The 23,756-nt window shown below is 34.4% G+C and overlaps 2 protein-coding genes and 1 long non-coding RNA gene across 4 annotated transcripts; 2 read left to right on the plus strand and 1 right to left on the minus strand.

Annotated features, from left to right (window-relative positions):
• Positions 1 to 801: 801 nt before the first annotated feature.
• Positions 802 to 5,570, minus strand: LOC115976052 (protein PLASTID MOVEMENT IMPAIRED 1-RELATED 1-like). Of its 2 annotated transcripts, none has more exons than XM_031097137.1 (4): positions 5,508 to 5,570; positions 5,287 to 5,390; positions 2,578 to 4,871; positions 802 to 2,492 (listed from the first exon to the last, which is right to left on the minus strand). In XM_031097137.1, the coding sequence occupies exons 3-4, from the start codon at positions 4,869 to 4,871 to the stop codon at positions 1,334 to 1,336; spliced, it is 3,453 nt and encodes a 1,150-aa protein (XP_030952997.1). In that variant the 5' UTR covers positions 5,287 to 5,390; positions 5,508 to 5,570; the 3' UTR covers positions 802 to 1,333. The 2 variants fall into 2 exon arrangements, with proteins under 2 accessions (XP_030952997.1, XP_030952996.1); XM_031097136.1 differs by having other exon boundaries at positions 5,504 to 5,570.
• A 7,212-nt stretch (positions 5,571 to 12,782) lies between these two features.
• Positions 12,783 to 19,027, plus strand: LOC115976054 (uncharacterized membrane protein C776.05-like). Its single transcript, XM_031097138.1, has 8 exons — positions 12,783 to 13,001; positions 13,122 to 13,241; positions 13,366 to 13,423; positions 13,510 to 13,610; positions 16,112 to 16,207; positions 16,296 to 16,389; positions 17,872 to 18,109; positions 18,305 to 19,027. The coding sequence occupies exons 1-8, from the start codon at positions 12,897 to 12,899 to the stop codon at positions 18,663 to 18,665; spliced, it is 1,173 nt and encodes a 390-aa protein (XP_030952998.1). The 5' UTR covers positions 12,783 to 12,896; the 3' UTR covers positions 18,666 to 19,027.
• A 2,358-nt stretch (positions 19,028 to 21,385) lies between these two features.
• Positions 21,386 to 23,154, plus strand: LOC115976058. The gene is made up of 2 exons (XR_004088246.1): positions 21,386 to 21,598; positions 22,813 to 23,154. It is a non-coding gene; the product is annotated as an uncharacterized LOC115976058 (long non-coding RNA).
• Positions 23,155 to 23,756: the final 602 nt, after the last annotated feature.

Consider the following 23,756-nt stretch of genomic DNA (forward strand, 5'->3'; position numbering starts at 1 on the left):
AGAAAATATTGCCCCATCCCTACCCTGCCCTGGGATGTGGGGCGGAAAAAACCCACATGGGGGCGGGGCGGGTTAAAACGGGACGGAGCAAAATTGCCATTCCTAGACTATAGCAACAAATGCAATTGAGTAAAAGTCATTGACAATCCCTTTAGTTATTGTCAGGACTCAGGAAGTTGTTAACGTTGGAAAAATGCTGGTATTGATGTCTATCTCTGCTGATTTACAATATGATGTGCTTAAGATGACTATTTAGAAATCGTCTCCAGCCAAGCTGATTGGGTTCCATTCCACCTGCTGCTAGGTTGTTAGCCACTCACTCCTCTTAATAAAGAAACATACTAGCCTGAATTAGGAAACCAGGTTCCCAAGATTGAATGGTTGGCAGAGTCGTTTGACTATCAAAGCAATGCAGTTATGGTTCAAATCACCGAATGCACAGCGCCATTAATGGCACACCAGTGTGTAACGTGTATGTGCACCACGTTAGCTAAGATCGTGAGTTCAAAACACAATTTCAAATTTATAACCAAAATCGTGTTTTGAACATACAATTTCCAAGTGTTGTGTGCACTTCATGGTGTGCAACAACAATTTCTCATACACAAATGGCCATCTTTGCCAACCGTGAAAGATAATTTAAGAAGAAAATGCTGCTCACTCCCATTCCAGCGTTTGCTTCCTTCCAGTGCCTTGGCTTTTTTCCTTTTTTTTCCCCCCTTTATTGAGAAAAAAAGAAATGCAACTTTAGTAAATCATAGTATTTCTTTAATAAAAGACCAAGGACATGAGCGCGCTTTGTTAAAATATAAAAGACAGGGAAGGAAACTTCATTAAAGTTACTGTGACAAATTCTCTCCATTCTTCAGCACACTAAACAATCCACTGAGTGCTGCTACGAAGACCACAACTGTAACATTATTTTTGCATGCAAATACTGGCTAATGTGGGTGGGCTGAAACTATGCCTTCAATAGTACATAAATAACAATTCAAGCATGCATAATTACATAGATAACAGATTTACAGAAGAAAAAATATGAAGATATGGCAAAACCAATCATCTTTCATCCCGTATTGCATGTATAAATATCCGTTGACCATATTTGCAGTAGATACAAGAGAACACCCCACAAGCAGAACTCACCAACCTTGTTCTGTCTCAAGCCATTTAAGGTATGGATTCCATAGCAATCTCATTGCAAGATGAACTAATAAATCTTGCCCGTGATTAACAAATATTTACCGATCTCGACTAGCAAAAACAATGAGATCAACCATTTTTTGTTGAAGGGTGAAACCCATCACAAGCCAGATCAAATTGCATGCACCACTTAGCACAGCCTGATAGTTTCATTTGGTAAAATAACATTAGGGTTCCGTATATGTGGATTTAATGCTGCCAATTCCTTCCATTTAGCTCCAGTACCATGAACACGAGATGAGATGCTCCACAAGGTATCACCAGGTTGCACTTTTGTTGTTGACGGGGCAGCGGACTTAGAAACAGCCTTTGACTTCATAAATGGATGTTTGTTGCTCTTTCCCATTCCATTAGCTAACAACCAGCGGGAACCAGATTGCTGCTGGGTTGAGGTACCCCAAAGCTTCTTTTTTCCAGGCTCAGTTTTCAAACCTGCAACATGGACTTCAGTGATTCTAAACTGAGGAATGCCTTCCTCTTCAGAAGGTTTATCTTCTTTAGTTTCCTCCTTTGTCTCCTTTTCTGCTGACTCGGACTCATCCTCCTCCTCATTACTGTTCCTTACCTGTGAAACTGTGCTGTATATTTTGGGCTTTGGTGGGACGAATACCCTCTCTACTTGAATAAGAGAAAGCATTGGTGCACCAACAGGCTCATAATTCCGTAGAGGATCACGAAGTTGCACCATAAGTGCTACCGTGAAGTTGTTCCCCAGTAAACCACACTTTCTGCTAGAGCCTTTGCCCCGTCTTCTCTCACCCTTTGAACCTCCACGGATCATTTCCAAAGAGTTAGCATGATGGGCTGCAAGAATTTTAGAAGTACGTTCACTGATACAATCTTCATCATCAATATCACCAGAATCCAGCCTCATCCATTCATCAAGAGATAACGAGAGGCCCATTAACCCATCAACATCATCACCACCGTCTTTTATGTCCAACAATTGCAATCCAGCAGCTCCCTCCAAACCTAGGGACCCACTGCTGTTAATCCCCTTACCCTCGAGAGCTGAAATTTCCCCAATAGACTGTGCACTAATGTTTGCAGGTGCATCCTCATCTGACATCCCTGATTGTATTCTCAACCCTTCCATTGAAAGTGCTTCAATCTTATCCATAGCTAAAGGAGCAAGATCCTCAAGGGAGACATATTCTGAGCCCATTTCATTGCCTACAGAGCCAGAACCCAAGTTATTAGACCTGGGTCTGGCTGACCTCCCTTTAATTATCTTTTGCCCATCAAACATGTCTTGATCAATGACTGATTCATGCTGCAACAAAGATAGGCTGTGCCAGGAAGAGATAATATACAATCAAGATAACATTTACCTAAAGACATAAAACAGAAAGAAAGATTAAGCTTGTAACAAACCTCTCAAGTCCCTCCAAAGTGGGTGCAGCTTCCCATGCTACTTGCTGCATTGTCTTCCCAGTGATATTTTCCAAAGGCATCAACTTATTTGCCTGCATAGAAAGCTTTTCAATTCCCGCTGAAGCCAAACACTGCAATATTTCCATTATCCCAGAACCCATTTCTGCAGGTACCACAACTGGACTTGAAACCTGCATGATCAAGCTCCCATTATTTTTAGCATTCTTGAAAAGGGTAGGATTCATAGAGCGGACAAATCCTCCATTTTTTGTTTGAAGAAAAGGGCCTAACCCTTCTCCAAGAGGAGGCAATTCGGATGGATCTTCAGGAGGTATATCAATTGGACTCCCAAAACCACCAGAGCTTTTTGGTGGAGAATGTTGAAAGGCATTCTCATTCAAGCCCCACTCACGCATTAAGGCTTCTGACTCCAGGTCTTCCAACATTTTAGCCCTTGTTTTGCTCCTTTCTGCCTGAGTTGCTATCTGATGCTCTTCCTCGGCAGCCTGAATCACTGATGAGAGTTCAGAATCCACGGACAAGTTCCCCCACCCAGAGTCACTTGGATCATTGTAGCCACATTCTACTTGGTCACCACTGCCTTCATTAAAATCAAATAAAGAACATCCCCCAGCAAGGGCCTCCTTCTCAAATTGTCTTAACAGTCGCTCTCTTGGGGATTCAGGCTCACTCTCAGAACTCAAGCCAAACGGACTATGTTCTATTCCCAGCATGTTTAAGAACTCGCTCGCAATGGATTCAGTATCATCATCCAAGCTAATTGACTTCCCCTTACTAGTTGTTTTATAATCTGATTCAAAGTCCAAATAGTTCTCATGGTCTTCTGGAGATTCTGATGCTGCTGTCTCCAATTCTGACACAGTATTTAAAGCTGACTCTAATTCTTTCATGAGTGCTCCTTTGGTGCATGTGACATCGTCTTCGGAAGTGCAGTCATGCAAAACAAGCTCATTATCACATCGGCCCATTTCGTCATCCTTGGTTTCAAGCTTAGTGCCATCCTCAAAAGCTACCTGTACACCAGTGTCAATTTCAATGTTGGGACTTTCTACTGGAGCAGCATCAGCAACCTCTATAATTGATTCCTCTGAATTCACAGGCTCCTTTGATGGCAATTCTATGCCCTGTTCAATTACAGAAAACTCATTATCTTCACACTCAGTTTCAACATTTTCTTTACCAGATTCAGATATAGGATCGGAATATGGTTTGATGGGGTCAAGATGTTCCGTAAAGGCATTAAGTTCAGGCTTGTCAACTGGATAATCCATCTTATCTTCATCCAATTTCTGATACAGAATATCTACTGAACTGGCAAGTTCTGACCTTGATATAGGCAAAACCTCATGAAGATCTTTTACGTTCTCCACAGACCGTGATGCAACACCAGACGGCTGGTTTGTTATGCTAGGAAGACTTCCGACATGCTGAATTCTGCTCCAGCCATCACCTTGACCAAATTTCATCTCTGCTTTAACAATACTCCGACTATTCTGCCTTGTATTCAACACCTCAGGGCTTCCAGGAGCAGCAGGTTTATCACCAATCACTAAATATCCAAAACTAACATTCATCAATGCACCTTTAGCTTTTCCCGATAATTTAAAACTTGTCGACCACTTCCCTGGGCTCTTTTCCTCCTCTAATTCCTCCAAAGTCAGAGGCAGCAACCTTGTGAGATCAATCCGATGCTTCCCCAAATCAAGTTCTGGCGCACCATACACAGAAGCATAGAGCAAAAAATGTTTCGCCTCATACTTTGCCGAATGGTGTGGTCCACTCCGACTACCATAAACTGAGCATGTAAGATTCAATTTCTCTTCAAACTCCACCATGCCTTGCAAAACCTTTGCTGGACGAGTCACCAAGATCCCATCTCGCCTCTTCCAATGCACACAAAGACTACTACCATTGAAATCCGAGGGCAACCCTTCAACTGAATGGACTAGGAGAGAAAAACAACAGTTAAACCTACGGTTTCGGATATGGGAAAAGGCCTTCAAAGGCCTCCAATTCCAAATGGACGACTTCTTCTCCTTCTCCTTCTCCTTGCGCGACGAGTCATCTTCACCATGTTTAAGCTTCGAATTGGGATCGGATAAGTGGGCTGTTCCAGTCGATTTGGACCGAGTATTGACCTTAGGAATTGAACTCCTAGCTGGATTTTTGTCTAGGTATAGGGCTTTGCTTATAGCTTCAATCTCATTTAACAACTTCCTATTACTTGAATCCTCACCAGTCTTCTTCCCAGCTTCAACTTTCGACAACATCATCTTTTTCCACACCCAAAAAAACCCATCACTAAGCTCATCAATAAATAAATAAAACGAACAATAAATCTAAATCTACGCCACTCAAAATCTAATGGGTAAGTCTTTGTTGGATTTGAGAAAGCAAATTACTGTAACATTTTCTATGTATATGCAACAATATTAATTGCACTTAAAACACACACATAGTCACATAGACACAGTTCAAACCAAAACCCACTACTCTAAACTCAACAAAAAAATTCAAAAAAAAGTAAATATATAAGCAAATCTAAACCACTCAAAATTTATCGGGAAGTTCTCTTTTACAATTGAAAAGGAAAATTACTGTATGATTTTCCATGTCTAAATGCAACAATATTAATTGTATTGAAAAATAAATAAATAAACACAGAAACAAACTAGTAAAATGAATTACCTAAATGGAGCTAGCTGGGAACAAAAATCTCCGATGAATAAGAATCTTTAAAAACCCTAAAAAACTACCCGATCGAAGTCATAGGTGATAGGTTGCTTCTCCTTCTGAAAATTCAAAACTTTGGACTTTTAGCAATACATGGGAATTGAAAATTTTCAAACTTTTACGAAATAACGTATAATAAGTGGGAAAAGCGAAATTTTAAGGTTACGCTTACATACGGTGTCTGAGGCGCGTTTGTCTTTGTCTGGGAATTGCCGCTGCCACTTCAAAACCATAAAAAGTATAAGAGAATATTTTTAATGTTAGGTGCCTTGTATTTGGGTATATATTTTTGTTCCCTACATTATACTTTTTTACCCTTTATGTTTGTTGCTCTACTTTTGCAATTTCTTTCCAAATACACCCATGTAGGATAGCAAAAAAAAACAAATTTCTCACCTAGCTACCTCATATGAGTTTTTCCCATACCAAAGAGAGAACAAGGCAAGAATGGATTTTGCAAAGCTTGACTCGTGTGTGTGTATATATAAAATAATAATTTAAGGCTAAAATGTAAATTGCAATCTCTAATTTTACTTACGTTCAATCAAATCTTCTAAGTTTCAAATTTATTCAATTCAGGTTTTTCATCCAATTATGTTTAAAATATTCCATTAAGTATGCAATTAAATATTAAAAACAAATTTTTAAAAAATATTATCTTTAATGATAATTTTTCAATGAAATTTGAAGAAATGTCTGAATTGAATAAATTTGAAACTTAGATAGTGCAATTTACATTTTAGCCATAATTTAATAGTTTTTTTTAATGTATTATATTAATTAATTTAATTTTTTTTATACATATACTATTTATAATTTAATATTTTTATACATATCTATTTATCTTCTCTTAAACACAGTCATTTTTTTCTCTTTCATCACTCGCATCATCATCCCTCCCTTTTTTTCTCATCTTTATCTCATTAATGGTTAGGCTACCTAATTAGGGATAGCAAAAAATGTCTTCACCCATACCTTGCATTGATCTAATTTGCCATTGCCACAAGCTGGTTTTTGGTTTTTTTTACTCCCCAAAAGGGAACAAGAGTCAGGACATTTATGATCCCAATCCACTCTATCATGTTGCCATCCGTTCATGGAGGAGTACTAACAAGTTTTTTGGTTGTTGGTTTACAAAATCCCAAAGTTTTATCTTGACATCACAACATAGAGTTGGATGTGTGAAAAAAAAATTAAAACCTTTTTTTTATACTTATCTTGTTTCTTTGCTAAGTTTAAGAAGAATGTGAAAATATAAGTAATTATTTTTATTTATTTTTCTCCAACAATAAACTAAGTATAAGTTTTTTTTTATAGATAAAACTAAGTATAAGTTAGAACAAAGACTTTATTTGTTTTAGCTAATAGTGTTTTATGAAGAATGACTTATTTTATAAAATAAAAAAATTAAAAAAAAAAACTCATTTTTTAGTGTATGGTTACAGCCGTGTGCCATAAATCATTTTTGTTTTTTGATTCCCATGAAAAATCATAAATATCTATTGTAATTCTAATTAATAAATAATTATATGATTAAAAAAACTTAGTTCACACAAATATACTCCAAAGAGAGAGAGGGAAAAAATCAATATTCAGAATCTACACAAAAATTTAAGTGGAAAAATGACTAAAAGTATACGTTCAAGTCAACGCCAATCAATAGTTAGTTTATGCGGTGAGATTAGTGCAAAAAAGGAGCTTTAAAATATTGGGAGAATTTTTTGTGTGGTGTAGAGTTTATTCGTGGTGATTTGTCATATGTAACATTTCAAAAAATATATTTATGATCTTCTGATCATGTTTTTTTATTGTCTATTGACCACAAGAAACATGTTTTGGTAATTTTATGTTTTCCATGGTACCACGGAACACCCAAGAGCGTTCTAGAAGGGAAAAAGTGATTAATGAAGGCTGAAAAATCTAATCTAAATTCTTGTTGTCTCACCTATTTTTATCCATTGTAATTAAAATAATTTTTTTGATAAACTTGTAATTAAAATCATTCAACTACCTAATTAACGTTTGGGTGTGAATAAAATATGAAGAAACTTTAAGGCACGAAGAATAATATGACCAAATATGTGGCACCAATTGTGATTAAAGCTAAATAATTCTTTTGTCTTTTGTTCAAGAAGATTGTTAGTTGTTACTTAGAATCACAGGCTTAGCTGTCCCCGTATGGTCTCTGCAAATACTTTACTAGCATGTAACACGGTTTGGCCAACTCCTTTCATTTTATTACATAATTGACACACCTTTAAACATGTTATATGACCGAATTATTTATATAATTATATCATTCACATTAGTTCATAAAAAAAAAATTCATTTTTTTTAAACATAAAACTTATTTTTTCTATTTTATATACTCATTTTTCAAAACATCACATATCATATTATATATTTTACACTATATTACATTAAAATATTAATTTTTTTATTTTTTAAAATTGTTTTTCTTTCTTCACACAAAATAACCGTCATCCACTATTTTTCTTCAACCTCGAAATACGTAAAGAAAGAATAAAAAATTATATGCAAAGTAAATAGTGTCAGTGCAAATTTATACAATTACTGTAACAGTTTTGTAAATTTACATATTTTTAGCTTAACTAATGTGGATGATTTTGGGGATTGAATGCGTAAAAGTGGTACATTTTCTATTTTGCATTGCTTGATGCAAATGCTCTTATTTCATCATCTTTTTTTCATTTTTTTTTTTTTTTTGAATTTCCTACATCTTTTAGATGGAAGTGATCGTTTAAGTTAGCTTAAGATCATAATTAATATAATTTTGAGGTGGTCAAAAGGCCGGCTCTAGGCCTAGGCCACTTAAAACATGCCTTAGGACCCTATCAAAGAAAGGGGATTTTTTTTTAAAGTGATTTTTAACTTCTTTAAAAAAAAAAAAAAAAAATTTAAATCCACTATTAAGAAAGTGCAAAATTTTGATTAACGCCAAAAATACTATAAATTTTATTTAATAGGTCTTATAAATTATTGTGTTAGCAATCATGAGAAGTAATTCAAATACTTATTTTAATTGTTGAAGTGCTACCAATCACATTCTTTTCCTCATCAATTTGTAAACTTTTAGTAGTAAAATTTGTAATAGTTTTATCATCTCCTCCTAAAAAAAGATCAACAAATTGATGTGGCAAGAATATGACTTGCACCACTTAAACAACATAATAATAAAAAATTGTTTAGTCAATTTTACTAACTAGGGACAAGTCAATTTGTAAGGTCTATGTAGTAAATTTTGTAGTATCTCTACACCACTCAAGTGAATTAGTTGTAATTAAAAGTAAGAATAAATAGATTTCAAATAAAAAATCATAGTATAGAACATTAATTAAATCAATTGTTAATAACTAAATATTATTTAAATGATATTTAATTACAGTAATACACAAAGGCCTATTCCCCCGTTGTAACTTATACTATTGAATTATCAAAGGTCCATTTTAAGTCTTCACCTTAGACAATTTGCATAAGAAAATGCAAAATAGAAAAATGGCTTAATTTTACACATGAGAATTTGCACAGCTAGTACAAAAATTCTCGTCTCTTTTAGCATAAAAACCTACTTTTTGTATTTTATATGTTAACTTTTCAAAACACTCTACATCAAACTAAGTATTTTATGTTATATTTCATTAAAATATTAAAATATATAATTATTTATCTTTCTTCACACATAACAATAATTATTAACTCTCTTCATTCATCCTTAAGATATGTAAAGAAATAATAAAAAGCTAAATGTAAAATAAATAGTGCCCATATAAATTTATATGGTTATTGTAATAATTAATTATTTTTACACAACATTACATGAATTGATGCGGATAAATTTTAAAATTAATGGACTAAAATGTGGTTTTTTTATTCATTATACAAGTAATGATACGATTGCTATTCATCCGGCTTGAGGCATTAGCAACAGCATCAGCAGTTCAACACTAAGGCGGTGTTTGGTACATGCACTTAAAAATATGTGTTTTGTTTTTTGAAAACATGTGTGTAAATACATGTGGGTGAAAAAGTGTGTGAAAATATGTGTAATATTGTTTAAAAATTAAAAACATGTATTTGAGTTGCTATACCAAAGAGGCCCTAAATTTTCAATGAAATTGTTTCACTGTAATGATGATGTATGTGTGTGAGAAACAAATCGTAATACATACACTTGCACACACGCAAATGTTTCTGTGAAGTTCCCTTCTATTTCACGAGAATCATGTGAATAAGACAAGTGAGGAGAATGAATCCCACAAGTTTGGTTCTTTTACAACTTTGCCATAACTCATATTTCATAATTCGAAAATACCAAAAATTTGTTTTCAATTTTCATTACTCAAACTCAAAATTTTGAGTTTATAGTAATAAGAGCATTCATAAAAAAAAAAAATATATAAATAAAAATAAAAAATAAAATAAAATAAAATTTAGCAACTCAAAAAACCACTTTATCTATTTTAACAACTTACTTTATAATACATCCAATATTAAGAGAATGTATTTAGTATCAAATGATACCATGTTAGCGGTATCATTTTATACAAAATACTTTTCCCAATATTAAAGGTTCTATTTTAACATACAACACATTAAAATAATATAAACAACACAATAAAACAATATATCGTATGCAATAAACACTATAAAAAACAAAAAAGAGAAAAAAGAGGAAAGGAGACTTGTGCCACAATTTTTTTTTAAAGGTTTAGCTACAGTAAACTATCGGAGATGGCAGTTTACTGTAGCTAAGAGTTATATTTTTTAAAATATAACATTTTTGATGTAGAGACCATTTTAGTGTTTTGACTTATAAAATAGCATTTTTCACATCTTTGATGTCAATACTCTAAGAACTTAACTCAAGAATTTATCCAAACAAACTATAATTTAGTGGGCCTCACATTATTTATCCAAACAAACTATGATTTAGTTGACCCCACATTCTTTTAGTTTTGAATGATGAAAATTGAGTTTTATAACTTAGTTTTTATCGATTTAGACCCTCTCTAAAATTTTGAACAAAAAAGTTTTTTTCCCATGCCTTTTTGACATGGTTTTAAAAATGGGATCAGGGGCAAAACCAGATTTGCCTCCGATTCTCGGTTTTTTCCAATTTTTACCTAATTTTTGGCATTTTTCAGTCCGGACTACCCTCCAATTCCCAGTTCAACCAGTTGGACCGGCTGGTCTGGTCCAATTTGTAAAACCATGCTTTTTGAACAGAGCCTGCAAATACACAATTGACAATACAACGCATAATATCAAAACATGTTCCTGATGATGCAAAATGCGTACGGTGGCTGTGGCACTCATTCCATATGCTACGCTATGCTTCCAATTAATTTTATTTTCAAAAATTACTCATACTAAGAACATTAGCATTTGGTATTTAAAAAATATCTCATTTTATCAGTTTAAAAGTTACTTTATCTATCATACCATACCATTTTACAATACATCTAACATCTCAACTTTTATTTTACCATACAGCACATTAAAATAATATATCCACACAATAAAATAATATAATCCAATACCCAAATAAAACCCAAAATCCAATAAAATATTATTTTTTAAAAATACCATCTTGTATTGTAGCACAATTGTAAATTATTTTACAATTAAAGTTTCGGATAATGCATACTTTTAAGGTTTTGATGCTATAAATTTACAATTTGGGGGTTTCTACGATCCCCAATGCCAATGCTACTTAAAATAGGATTAAACACTACTCTTTATAATATAGGTTTTTTTCTCTCTTCCTTTAGGCAAATTTCAAATGAAATACTTACAAGAATTAGCAGACAATGCTATGCCAAGCATGATGTGAAAATTCAAATACTTAAACATGTATTTTGATTTGTAATGTTTGGATTTTAATTATTGTTGCTACTTGTTACAGCCTCAACAATGACCCACTCTCAATTTTTAGAAGCGCCACCAAACTGTTGTTGTTCAGAGGCTCAGACCTTAGAGCGTGGTGAGAGTAGTGACAAATTTTCCATTATTATAAAAGTGAGTTCTCAAAAGTAAAACGGAGAGAATGAATGATACATCTCATTCAATAATGTTATTTTGCCCCATTGTTTTCGTATTGAGCATGTAATAGCATGTTGATGGTGAAAGTTAAAAACTTATTTTTAATCTCAATCATTAAGTAAAAAATTTTAACTTTGAATTATTTTACCATTTTATCTTCTCAAATATTTCTTCATGGTGGACCTGGTCCGGGTCCATTATTTTCAAACCCATATCTCTAATAAACCCGTCGCCCTTTGTTGACAATGTTGAGTGGAATATTCCTTGATGGAGCATCTCAAATCAGAATAAAATACTTTTCTTATCTGAGTGATAATTTGGATAGCAATGCGTTTGTGTTTATGCTGGGAGTTGTGTTTTTTGTGTGGGTCCTGTGTATTATTTACGGGACCCATAAGTATAAATTTTAGTAAATTTTTCTTTAAAATTAGGTCCCATGATACTATTTACATATTTAAAAATTATTTTATTACAGTATTTTTAGTTTTCAGTAATAAGAGTATTCAAATAGACCCTAAGAGAACTTTTTTCTCTCCACAAAAAAAAAAAAAAAAAAAAAAAAAAAAACTACTACTACTACTACTAAGGGAACTTTTATGTTTTATCCCTCTTTTAATTATTATTATTATATTTTCTCAAAAAAAAATTTATTATTACTATTATATAAAGTATGTGATAATCCAATGTTAATCTCTCACCTTCTCCACTTTTACTATCTAGTATCTACTTATTAAAAAAAAATCTCTTCCACTTCAACCCCTCCGCTATTTATTTATTTATTTATATATTTATTTTTAAATCAAACCCTCGAGATTGCACACACTCTTGAGTGACATAGGATAGGATGGGATGCATGATGACTTGCATTGCACTTAAAGAAAAAGAAATCAAATTCTCATGCACAATTCCAACCTTTTGGGCTTCTAATTCATTTAAGAGTGCGTTTAATTTAGAAAACTACATTGCGATTAAGGGCCGTTTGATAGAAAAGTTTAATTAATGTTGTTTGTAGTTTTTTGAAATACGTGTAGGTTAAAAAATGCGTGAAAATATACGTAATGTTGTTTAAAAATTGAAAATGAATTGTTTAACAACTCTATCAAATGAGGTCTAAATTTCTCGAAATATGATAACTGACAATCTTAATGCACAAAAATGTAACTTTTTTTTATGTTTGATTTGATAAAAGGATCTAATAAAATTCATGGGAATAAAATAGGGTTATATTTTATTTATTCTTAAGAATCTTCTAAGCATAGCTAGTAATAAGTATTTTTATTCGCAAAAAAGAAAAAAAAGAAAAAAAAAGGCTGTAGCCACGTATACACAGAAGGGCAAAAATCTAGAGCTAAACTGCTACTTACTATAGAACTTTACCTAATTGCCGACATTGATATTGATAGAAGCACTAAACACCTTTTGAAGTTTGAACTCACAAATAGAGATGTATTTAATTAATTAACCTCAGAGTTATAAGAACCTTTTTAAAGTTTTACCTGCGCATGAACTCTGATAGCAAAAGAATGTCGAGCAACGAAGAGACTATGGAGGACATGAATGAAGATTCGTTTCAGAAGGTGAAGCAGAAGATAGTGGACCGGTCTAAGGTACTCTATGGTTGTTAATCTGTGAAATTTATTGTCTTTGACTGTTGGGTTGTGAATTTCATTCGTTTTTACGATCTGGGTATGTTTGGTTTTTTTCTTTTTCTTTTTTGGTTGTTGTAGAAAGTGGCTCAAACAAAAGAGTTGTTGTCGAAACAAGCGGTTCAGACGAAGGAGATCCTCTCCAAACAGGCCGTTAAGATCGCAAAACAAGCTGAGGAACACGAAAGGTTCATTAACAAGGTGGTCTTTTTGTTTTTCAAGCTTTTTATTATTATTTTATAATTTTTTTAAAATAATTAATTGGATGTATTAATATGTGGATCGAATCTTATTATATTACTGTGATTTGTGTTTTGATGTGTAGGTGACACATCTTTTGGGGGTGCTTGCTTTTGGCGCGTTTTGCTATCTATTGGGAGCGAGTGAGTAGAATTGTTTTGATTCATAGAAAGCTTTAAATACACCAATTGCTTATGTGATTCTCTTTTTGTTGATATTTCTATGTCAGGACCCCAAGATATTCCCTATGTGTATTGCTTATTCTATGTAATTTTTGTTCCTCTCCGGTGGATATACTATCGGTTCATGAAATGGCATTACTATCTTTTGGTAAGTTTTACAATTTTGAGAATTTGTTATATTCCATAATTGCCTGAGTTCATTTATTTATTGATTTATAAAGCTTAATTGGTTTTTTAGGCAGTGGGGTATTGAATTCTGATGGCAAATTTGTGTTTTTGGTTATGTAGTTACTAAACATAGGCTCATGTGTCATTTCTATTATTGTGTGAATTTGGGGGGTTGGAACTAAATGGGGACTGGACTAGAATCATTCACAGTGATGTCATACACTTGTGTGCAATCAACAGATTGCAGTAGTGACTGTTAAGTCTGTTACACCAAAAAGGATTTTTTTTTTTTTTTGATAGTTAAGAAGAATTATATTCAAGAAAACTGCTAGATGCAAAATAGCATCAGCAAAACAGAAGTACAAAAAGAAAAAATGCAAAAACATATAAAACATAAATTACAAAAAAAGAGAGCTAAGGAAAAGAGGAAGAGAGTCACTAGATGTGAGTCCCCAAACCCTAGCCCAATCAAAAAGGGAACCAGAAAAGATAGCAAGCAATTGGTCCTCGGATCTATCCAAATCCTCAAATGTCCACTGATTGCGTTTCCTCCAAATACACCACATCAAACACATCGGAACTAAGTTCCAAATGTAAGAGGAATGCTTCCCCAACCAATTCCACCAACTAAATAGAAGATCTGACACCGTACGTGAGGAAACCCAAGAAATCCCAAAAATCCTAAAGACAAAGCACCACAGCCGATAAGCCTTTCCACAATGTAACAACAAATGATCCACTGTCTCACCACAGCAATGACACATAATGCACCAGTCGACAAAGTCAAAACCCTTGAGTCGCAGGTTAGCTCCCGTGAGGATCCTATCCCATGTTGTTGTCCACACAAAGAAAGAGACACGTCGGGGTGCCTTAACCTTCCAAATGCCTTTCCAAGGAAAAACAACAGAAGAAGAACCATGTAACTTATGGTAAAATGAACGGATAGTAAAATCCCCGTTTTTTGTCAACTTCCATTTCAAACGATCACCCTCAGTCCCTGAAGGTAAATTGGATGCCAAGAGACGTAGGAACTCGTCCACCACATCTGCCTCCCAATCATTAGGACCTCGATTGAAGCTAACATCCCAAATTCTCCTATCCTCTGCCCCTTGACATATCAAAGATGACTGTACGGAAGCCTCTCTGTTTGCAGCAAAATTGTACAAGACTGGAAAAGCCAAATTGAGAGGAAGATCTCCACACCACCTATCTTTCCATAATTTCACTCTATCCCCCACTCCAACCTTATATTGGACATTTTTGTTAAAAAACCTCCCAGCCCATCCGAATACTTCTCCACAAACCACAACCATGGCAACCCCTTCCCAACTTAGAGGTCCACCCCCCCCAATCTTCCCCAAATTTCAAAGCTACCACCCTCCTCCAAAGCCTATTCTCCTCGACCCCGAAACGCTAAAGCCACTTTCCTAGTAAAGCTTTATTGAAAGTGGTCAATTTCCTAATACCCAAGCCTCCATTGGCCTTAGGCATGCACACCTTCTTCCAACCCAATAAATGAGTCTTAGGGTCTCCCCATAGGAAATCCCTTTGTAGCTTCTCAATTTTGTTAGCCACATGTGTAGGGATGGTGAAAAGAGATAAAAAATAAGTGGGGAGGCTAGATAGCGTGCTTTAAGCAAAGTTAGCCTACCCCCTTTTGATAAATACAGTTTCTTCCACCCTGCTAGCTTCCGTTCAATTTTTTCCAAAATAGGGTTCCAAATAGAGGTGGACTTATGGGACGCCCCCAACAGCATACCAAGGTAAGTTATTGGAAAGGCCCCAACCCTACAACCCAAAATCTCTGCCAAAACATGCATATTATTTACCTCCCTATAGGCACCATTTCACTTTTAGCTACGTTAACCTTCAGACTAGTCATAGCCTGAAAACAAAGTAGCAGCAGTCAAACATGAAGGACTTGCTCCACCTCTACATCACAAAACAAGATAGTGTCAGCAACCTCAACCCAAAAATCCTTTTTGGTTTTTTTTTTTTTTTTTTTTTTTTTTTTTACACCAAAAAGGATTTTTGGGTTGAGGTTGCTGACTCTTGAGGAAAGACTTCTCGGCATAATGTATGACAGAAACATTCGCATTTTAAAAAAATAAACATAAAAATTCTTTTTCCATTATTTGGATTGTTTCTTAACTTCTAAATGGAAGTGAACACCATATAAGAAGATAGAAAGTGCAGAGGAAAATGAATGGTAATTCGTGAAAGCTGTGTGACTGAGATTTTGGTGCAGCAAAAAATTCTTATTACTAGGTATATATATTTAGTTAATGCATCCTATTGAGAACTTGAGAGAGTTTATTTTACATTAGTTTTCCACTTTATAATTTTAACTTTTCCCCCAATAATCCAAAGTTTCTAGGGACCATGACTTATGATCATTTTAGATTGTTATATGTATATTTCATTATTGGAGTAACCTAAGATGAAAAATGAGGAAGTGACATCATTGTTCTTGTGTCTCAGGATTTTTGCTACTATGCGAATACAATCTTCTTGATCGACCTTCTTTTGTATCCAAGGAATGAAAAGTTTTTTATGGTTTGCTTCTCATTTGCTGAGGTGAGCAAGTACTCCTAGGGTTCTTTGCACCTCTATGGGGAAATGATTCACTTGTCCAATTTCTTGGCTCATTTCTATGGTACTGCAGGGACCATTAGCGTGGGCATTAATTGTTTGGCGCTGTAGCTTGGTTTTCAGTTCTGTTGACAAAATTGTTAGTGTCCTTATACATCTTTTACCTGGTGAGTTGGACCTTTTTTTTTTGGTGGCCTTCTTTATTTCGTACCTTTAAACTTTTTTTTTGAAATGGTTAGAGATATGTATGCTAGTATGCCAAGCCCCCTCTGGCTTGAACTAGGGCCCTCCAGCTCCCCCATGCACTTGGTAAATGGGGAGGTACCATCTAGATTAATGAGTCCAGTTAAGTACCTTTAAACAATTGTCCAATAATTTCCTGGGGGAAGGAAAAGACGTAAGGTTTAAAAGTGAATGATTGAAATTTGTCAAAAACTAGTCAATTTCTGAATTGAACTATTGATCGTATCTATGTTAAAAAAATTATAAAATGTGACATAATTAAACTTGAATTACCAATGAGCTTTAACTCATATGGTATCTCCTCTCTTTATAAAAGGAAAATAGAGGGTGATGTTGTGGGTTCAAGACCTATTGGTGCACGTGTGACTTACCAATCCATACATTTGGCTTTGAATTCTATCTTATATATGTTAATCAGAATCTTGTAAGGTTCTAGAATCCTTGCATATTTTTTTATTATAGTTGTTACATATACATTTTCTGATTCGGTAGAACTGAACCTTTTTAAACATGCAAGAGTTTCATGCTAGGTTAGGCCATCAGCCATCTTAAGTTTTGACTGCCTTTAGCAAATTTTAGATTTGTATGGGTTCTTTGGAGTAGGTTTGGTCATTGATACCCTGATATTTACTTTATTGGTCGAAAACCCATGTCAAATATCATGATGCCTAGAGTTATTGATTTCTGTAATTCGACTGTGTTGAATAACTATAGTTAGGTTTCAAAAAATCTGCATTGGTTTCATATCTTTAGCAGACTGGTGCCTTAAAGTCTCAAACAGTATAATGGGTAGCATTTAGACCTGTGATTCTTTACATATTACTTTGGAGGGTGAAAAAGTAGTGCACTTTTTTGGCTGGAGATTGTTCTAGTTTTGTCATTTTGCAGTATCAATCTGTATATTTAGTCACATTAGTAGCTATGCCTGTGCAGATAGTTAGAGAGATCTTCCCGAATGATAGTTATAGAGTTCAAAGGATTTTGTATGTAGATCCCTGTCTGATAATAGGCTTTAAAATCTTAACCCACACCGAACCAACTTCAGCATCATAGGTTACTCAAGTCCAACCTAAAGTCCATTCCTGCCACAATATCAACCAGAAAATTAAGGGGAAAAAGAAACTCCCAGCGGCGCCCCCCCCGCCCCCCTCTCTTCTCTCCCGCTTCTATTTTCATCCCAAGAATTAAGACTGAAACTCATCTCCTTTGAGGAATCAATTTACATTGTGAATATATGAAACTCTTGTATCCGGCAGTCAGGGATTGATACTCCAAAGACAACTTAACTACAACTACTGTTCTGGGCTCCTCCAAAAGATAGGCCCCAGCTTTATGATGTATTACATCCCTCGTGGTGTATCATTAGTAAGCTCTCTTATACTAAATGAAATATTTTTCCTTTTCAGGTATAGTTTTCTTCACCATTCGATGGTGGGACCCAGCAACCTTTGCAGCCATGCACCCTGAAGGAACTTCTCAGAGAGCTTCTTGGCCATATGTGGAGGGTAACTCTTACCTTTGGACATGGCTTTTTCTGGTTCCTTTAGTTGGTTATACCCTATGGCAGGCTCTCTATTTTCTCATTGTCAATGTCCTACGTCGACAAAGGCTGTTAAGAGATCCTGAAGTCATGACTTCTTACAGGTAGTCAACTTTCTCCCTCTTAAAGTGTTTCACTGCACATTTATCAACTGTTGTGTGATTATTACTGGTTATAAAATTAATTTTCTATGATTTAATTTGTTGGATAGAATTTTGCCTCCCAGTTCCAACAGCCCCCTCCACCACCACCTAATTTATGTGCCCAATCTCCTAACTACTGACTTCTTGGTTTGGTAGGGAACTCTCAAAAAAGGCACAGAAAGCTAACAATATTTGGTGGCGCTTGAGTGGTTTGCTCGGGGATGAAAATCGCTTGCTCATGTACATTGTGTTCCAAGGCTTGTTTACTGTAGCAACCATGGCACTTACAGTCCCCATCTTCTTGTCATATAAATTGCATGTGATTTTCCAAATACTGAAGGTTTCTGCTACTGTATGGTATGGTGGAAGCTTTCTGCTAGAGGTAATGCCTAGGCAGGTGATTCTAAAGGAGAAGAAGAAATTGGAAATGCACCCAATAACTCAGCAAGATCAATCCTCCAGTGTGACGAAAAATACCGCAATGATGAATAATTCTACTGGGACAGGCCAGTCCTGAAAATTAAGTGATTTTGGTAGCAGTCACTAGTTATAACAAATTAGTCATACTTTGTAGAAAGTTTATAAATAGCATCGTGTTTCTTTAGCAGATCAATGCTAATGATTTGTTTGTTAAAGTTGGATCTTGGGGTATTGTGAATAATTTTATTTGCTATATGCACCTCTGCAGATTTTGAAATTTTGTAGAATTCAGATTGGAATCTGATCATGGCAGTGTTTCAATTTTCGAGTCAACAATATCCTGCTGTGTATTGTGATAAAGTGCACCTAGGTATTACCTTTTTTTTTTAGCTTGGTGAAGTTACTGGATTTTGAGCAGCAGACTTAGTTGGCTATAAATTCTTCCATTTTGCAAGCTAATGGTGATTTTATTGTGTTTTCCTCTACTTGGCCGCTCTTGCCATTTGGTCTGCAATTTATAATGCTATTAAGTGTTGAAATATTAAAGCAATGCTTTGCCTTCAAATCATAGGGACTTGTTTAGGATTCCAATGCTTAGCTTTAAAATCTAGTGATACCACCTCTCTCAATATGTGAGGAAAAGTTTCAGATTTATGTATTTCACATGTTTTGCCATTTTTCTGTTGTCTAGCACCTTGAGCTCGTTCTTGTAATGCACCGTAGCCTATATTTAACAAATATTGGAATGTTGGGTTTGACTTCCTCACTTTATTGCATTTTCTAAAAACCCAATTTTTGGGCTCTCTCCCTTCATTTCAGTCCATTCAAACAAATTTTATAATACTCTTTCATTTTATATATAAAAATGGAAATTGCTGTGACATTTAGTATGGAATTAATCATCTATGTTTTCCAAGATTTAAAAGACGCAGAATTTCATTTTCATAGATAATTACATGGTAGTGTATTAACTATTAAGAAATAATTATTTTGCCTTTTTTTTTTTTGATATTTAGTTATATATATATATATATATATTATAGGAGCATGATTTTAAGGAGCTCAAGCCCATGTAAAATTGGGCCATGGATAAAGATAAGCCCACTAAAGCCTGGCACACTTTAAGACTGAGCCACCCCAAAAGAACAAAACCTTGGACCATGGACCTAGTATAGTGCTACCCAAAATCCGAGGATGATCTCACCGAGGACTATATTGGAAATCAATATCCATACCAAGCTAATAGAGATAGATCACCTTCCGATCTCCCAATGAATAATTCTAGAAGGTATGAGATTGTCCGAGGGAGCTTTTTGATGATTCGACAGTAATCTCCACATTAATGAGGATCACCCGCCTGGCGTAGTCGCATTTAATGTTGGAGGACAGACCTAAAGCAGTAAAAGAAGCCCTAAAAGTCTCCATTCATGACGAAAATAAGAAAGGACAAGTCTGATGGGACAAAAACTTATCCAGTTGTATAGGGATAGCACATCCTAGAGAAGTAAGAAGAGTAAATACAAGAGAAGATAAGGGCAAAACGGAAGCGACACACATAAAAGGGGACCAAAAAACACTAAAGAAAGAATTTTGGAGAGAGAGTGAGGATTCTTGTAACATTCTAGTAGTTTTTGTTTTTGCAAGGAACTTTGTAATATTATCTGGTGAATTGAATAATATATCTTATTTTACGTAGTTTTTACGTAAACATTTGTTGTTTTTGATCAAATCTCCCACTATGGATTGTTATCAACTTATAACATAAATTAATTGTGGTTCCTACTTAACCTTTAGTTAAGTTTCTTGCACAATGCTAATTTGGATCTTCATAAATTAAAAAAAAAAAAAAAAAGTTTCATACCTGGACCCCCCTCCCTCAATAGAAATTCCAACTCCTTCCTTGTCTGGAACGCACACAAACACCAAACAATATCCTATCCCTTTCAAAGGCTTAAGTGGTGGTGGAAAGTGGTTGTCAACACTCAACATGCCTTGCAATGCATCGAATTTCAATTGGCTAGAGAATGAAATCGATTTACGAGCACACACAAAAACCACAATGACATTGACATTAGCACGCTCTTAAAATTCAGCAAAATTTGTTCACACCCATAATAAAAAAGGAGTAATGTTAGGGATATATAAAGTTCAACAACTTTTGTCATAACAGGTTATGAATAGTGGAGGTAAAATGATGAGTCCACACCCCTATAACTTACAACTCACTAAGTTACAAGTTGTGACAAAAAGTTGTAAAATTTATGTCACTATTGATGTGATACAGTAGTCAGCGAGGCGGCGGTAGTCGGTTTGGCTTGATCCGAGTCACATAATTTATTATTATTATTAATGTATGACTAGTCCTTATCATTGTTCTACTACTCAAACCTCTAAAAAATTCTCGAAAGATTCTCAAAAAAACCTCAAAAAAATTCACCTGCCATTCTAAAATCCACTACACCTAAAGCACATCAAACTCCATACACCCACCACCTAACCCATTCAATACATCACATCAAACAGACAATTCCAACACTATGAAGGAGATCCAACGTGGCTCACACCCAATACATATTGAAGCGAGCTTAAGATAGGGGTGAAACTTGAAAGTGAAACTTATCACAATTGTGAATTGGATATGGATGATGACGTCACCAAGCCACGTTTGTTATAAGTCCGTGTCTTTAAGAATTAGTCTAACTAACCTTAAACCTCTGGTCGAGTTGAAAGTATTATAAATATAAAGACACCCTTTTCTAGGTACAATAAAAATGTAGACTTCTTTCTTTGGCTTTAGAACTCTATAAACTTCACTCTCTCTCTCTCTCTCTCTCTCTCTCTCTCTCTCTCTCTGCGTGTGGAATTATATATAATAAGGCCTTGTTTGGTTGAAACAGTAGCAAAAAGAAGAAGGAGATCGATGATGGTGGAGTTGTTTGTGCTAGGGTGTACTGGAGTCGTTCTGTTTCTCCACGGAGCCAATTTCTTCTTTCATGTTCTCACTCAACATGTTGCCATTCGATCACTCAGGTATTTAGCTCTCTGAATCTTTTTCTTTTCTGGGATTATATAGCTGAATATATCTTTAAAGGGTTTCAAAAGAATTATTAGTCTGAGGTTTTTTATTTGGAAAACTTTTTCTTTGCTGGGGCTTCATGAATCTCTTGATAGAAGTATGGACCCAGAATGTGTTTGATCTCAGTTGGCATCGAAAAGTTAATAATTTTTCCCTCAGAATTCTAAATTTCCTATTGATGTTTGGGTTGAAAATTAAAATAGATGATCTTCTTGTCTCATTTATATCCTAAGAGGAAAACATTGAGAAAAAGAAAACCCTATAATTTAGGTGCTATAATGTTTTTTTTTTCTTTTGTTGATAACAGATGCTATATTGTTGGTTGAGAAATAGCTGGTGTGTACGAAACTAAAAATAAGATAATCTTAACAATAAGTCTTGCACAAAACTGTAGAGATGAAAAGTTATTATTGACAGGTAAATAAATACTAATATTAGTACTAAGCTCATATAAGAGATTCAATCTATGCCTCTCTTAATGATAATTTCTTATCATCACATCAAAACACTAATCAGTTTTTGGTGTTGGGAAAGATTAACTTCAGATCTCCTATATAACTATAAAAGACTTTATCAATTGAGCTAATTGAACTAACTACTAAACTCATATAAGAATTACTAAAAATATTATAAATTTTTTGATATATGTAGCATTATTTTTTGTGTTTTTATTTATTTATTTTATTGGATATGTAGCATTACTCTAATCTTAGAAGATGCGATGTTACTGATGAAAAGTTTATTAATTCTATGATTAGTTAGAATTTAAATAGTTGTGGACTAAGATATTAGCACAAAAGTGAAGGTAAGGTAAGGTACCAATCATTCCAAGCATACAAAATGACAAAAACGTAATGCCATAGTTTGTTTAGGTTTTTCGTGCATATTTTTAACATTGTTGGTCGGTCTTGAAAGTATGGTGGACAATCATTGATGTTTTTTTATTTGTTTATGAAAAGCAAGAAGATTTTATTGAAACACAAACTATACAAAAATCATTGATGTTTTAGTATTGTGTCATGCATTTTAATGATTTTTTTATTCTATAAGCTTGACATTTTATGATGACCTGGCTTGATGTTGAATTTTCCCATTACTATTATGATATTGGATGTTTGTATACCAGTGTTAACATTTTTTTTTTTAAATTTATTATTTTCTGTTCCAGTTTCTTTGGATCTGTTGGATGGTAGATCAAGACATAAATGCTGCAGCCATATGAATTTCTTCACGCCAAGTTTTCGTGTAGTATGGAGAATAAATACAATTTCAAAGAAGGAATGGAGTTTATTTTGCACCTGCCGTGAAGCTTTGTATATATTTATTATGGTCAACATTTTGGCAAGCTTAATTTGGTGCATAATGGGTGAAATAATGAAATAAATGGAAGGGTTTCGTTGAAAGTTTAATGGAGCCAAACTATGTCGCAAATTATAATCCAATATTTACTTCCAATTCTCACCAATGAATACTCCACTCCATTAGTAGTAGTAGTTAACTTCTTCCTCAATGCGTGTTGTACAAATTCTCAATATCTTTTGATGCTTTCTGATGAGGCCTACTTCACACGCTGACCTTCCGCTGCATAGGCCATTCATGTTTAATTTATATCCAACTCCAGCCAACTAATGGCTTCTCCTTCAGTTTTGGATCAAACAATTTGCCTTGGGATTAATCATGTATGTCTGTCCGGTTAGTTTTTTCGATTTTTTTTTTTTTTTTTCTAGTTTTTAGTTTTTATATATAATTTTTTTAAAATTTATTTTTTCAAAATATAAATATATTTTAACACACTTTCCAAAAAAAAAAAAAATGTTAAATGCGCATATAAAAGTGTAGGCAAAAAATAGATGGAGAAAGCATAACCCATTGTCTGCCATGAATTGGTAGGTATGACTTACAAAAATGGATAAAGTGAACTTTTTTTTTTTTTTTTTTTTTGGCTTTGGTTGTTGTGTGAACCTAAACTACTAGAGAGAGAGAGAGAGAGAGAGAGAGAGAGAGAGAGAGAGTTTTCAGTGGGGTCTCAAAGGTATTTTTTGGAATGGGCTAAAGCTAAATACTATATTCCAAAAGAAAAGGAGATTTGGTAGATTCAGCACGTGAACGGTA

Source organism: Quercus lobata, chromosome 2 (genome assembly GCF_001633185.2).
Source record: "Quercus lobata isolate SW786 chromosome 2, ValleyOak3.0 Primary Assembly, whole genome shotgun sequence".
NCBI lineage: Eukaryota > Viridiplantae > Streptophyta > Magnoliopsida > Fagales > Fagaceae > Quercus > Quercus lobata.

What these genes read in the sequence shown, in the direction of transcription:
- LOC115976054 (XM_031097138.1), top strand. Translation starts at nt 12,897, where the DNA reads ATGAACTCTGATAGCAAAAGAATGTCGAGCAACGAAGAGACTATGGAG. An exon ending in ACGAAAGGTTCATTAACAAG is followed by an intron (nt 13,242 to 13,365) that starts GTGGTCTTTTTG and finishes TTTGATGTGTAG; the next exon opens with GTGACACATCTTTTGGGGGT. An exon ending in TTGCTATCTATTGGGAGCGA is followed by an intron (nt 13,424 to 13,509) that starts GTGAGTAGAATT and finishes TTTCTATGTCAG; the next exon opens with GACCCCAAGATATTCCCTAT.
- LOC115976052 (XM_031097137.1), bottom strand. Translation starts at nt 4,871, where the DNA reads ATGATGTTGTCGAAAGTTGAAGCTGGGAAGAAGACTGGTGAGGATTCA. An exon ending in ACTTTGGAGGGACTTGAGAG is followed by an intron (nt 2,493 to 2,577) that starts GTTTGTTACAAG and finishes TTCCTGGCACAG; the next exon opens with CCTATCTTTGTTGCAGCATG.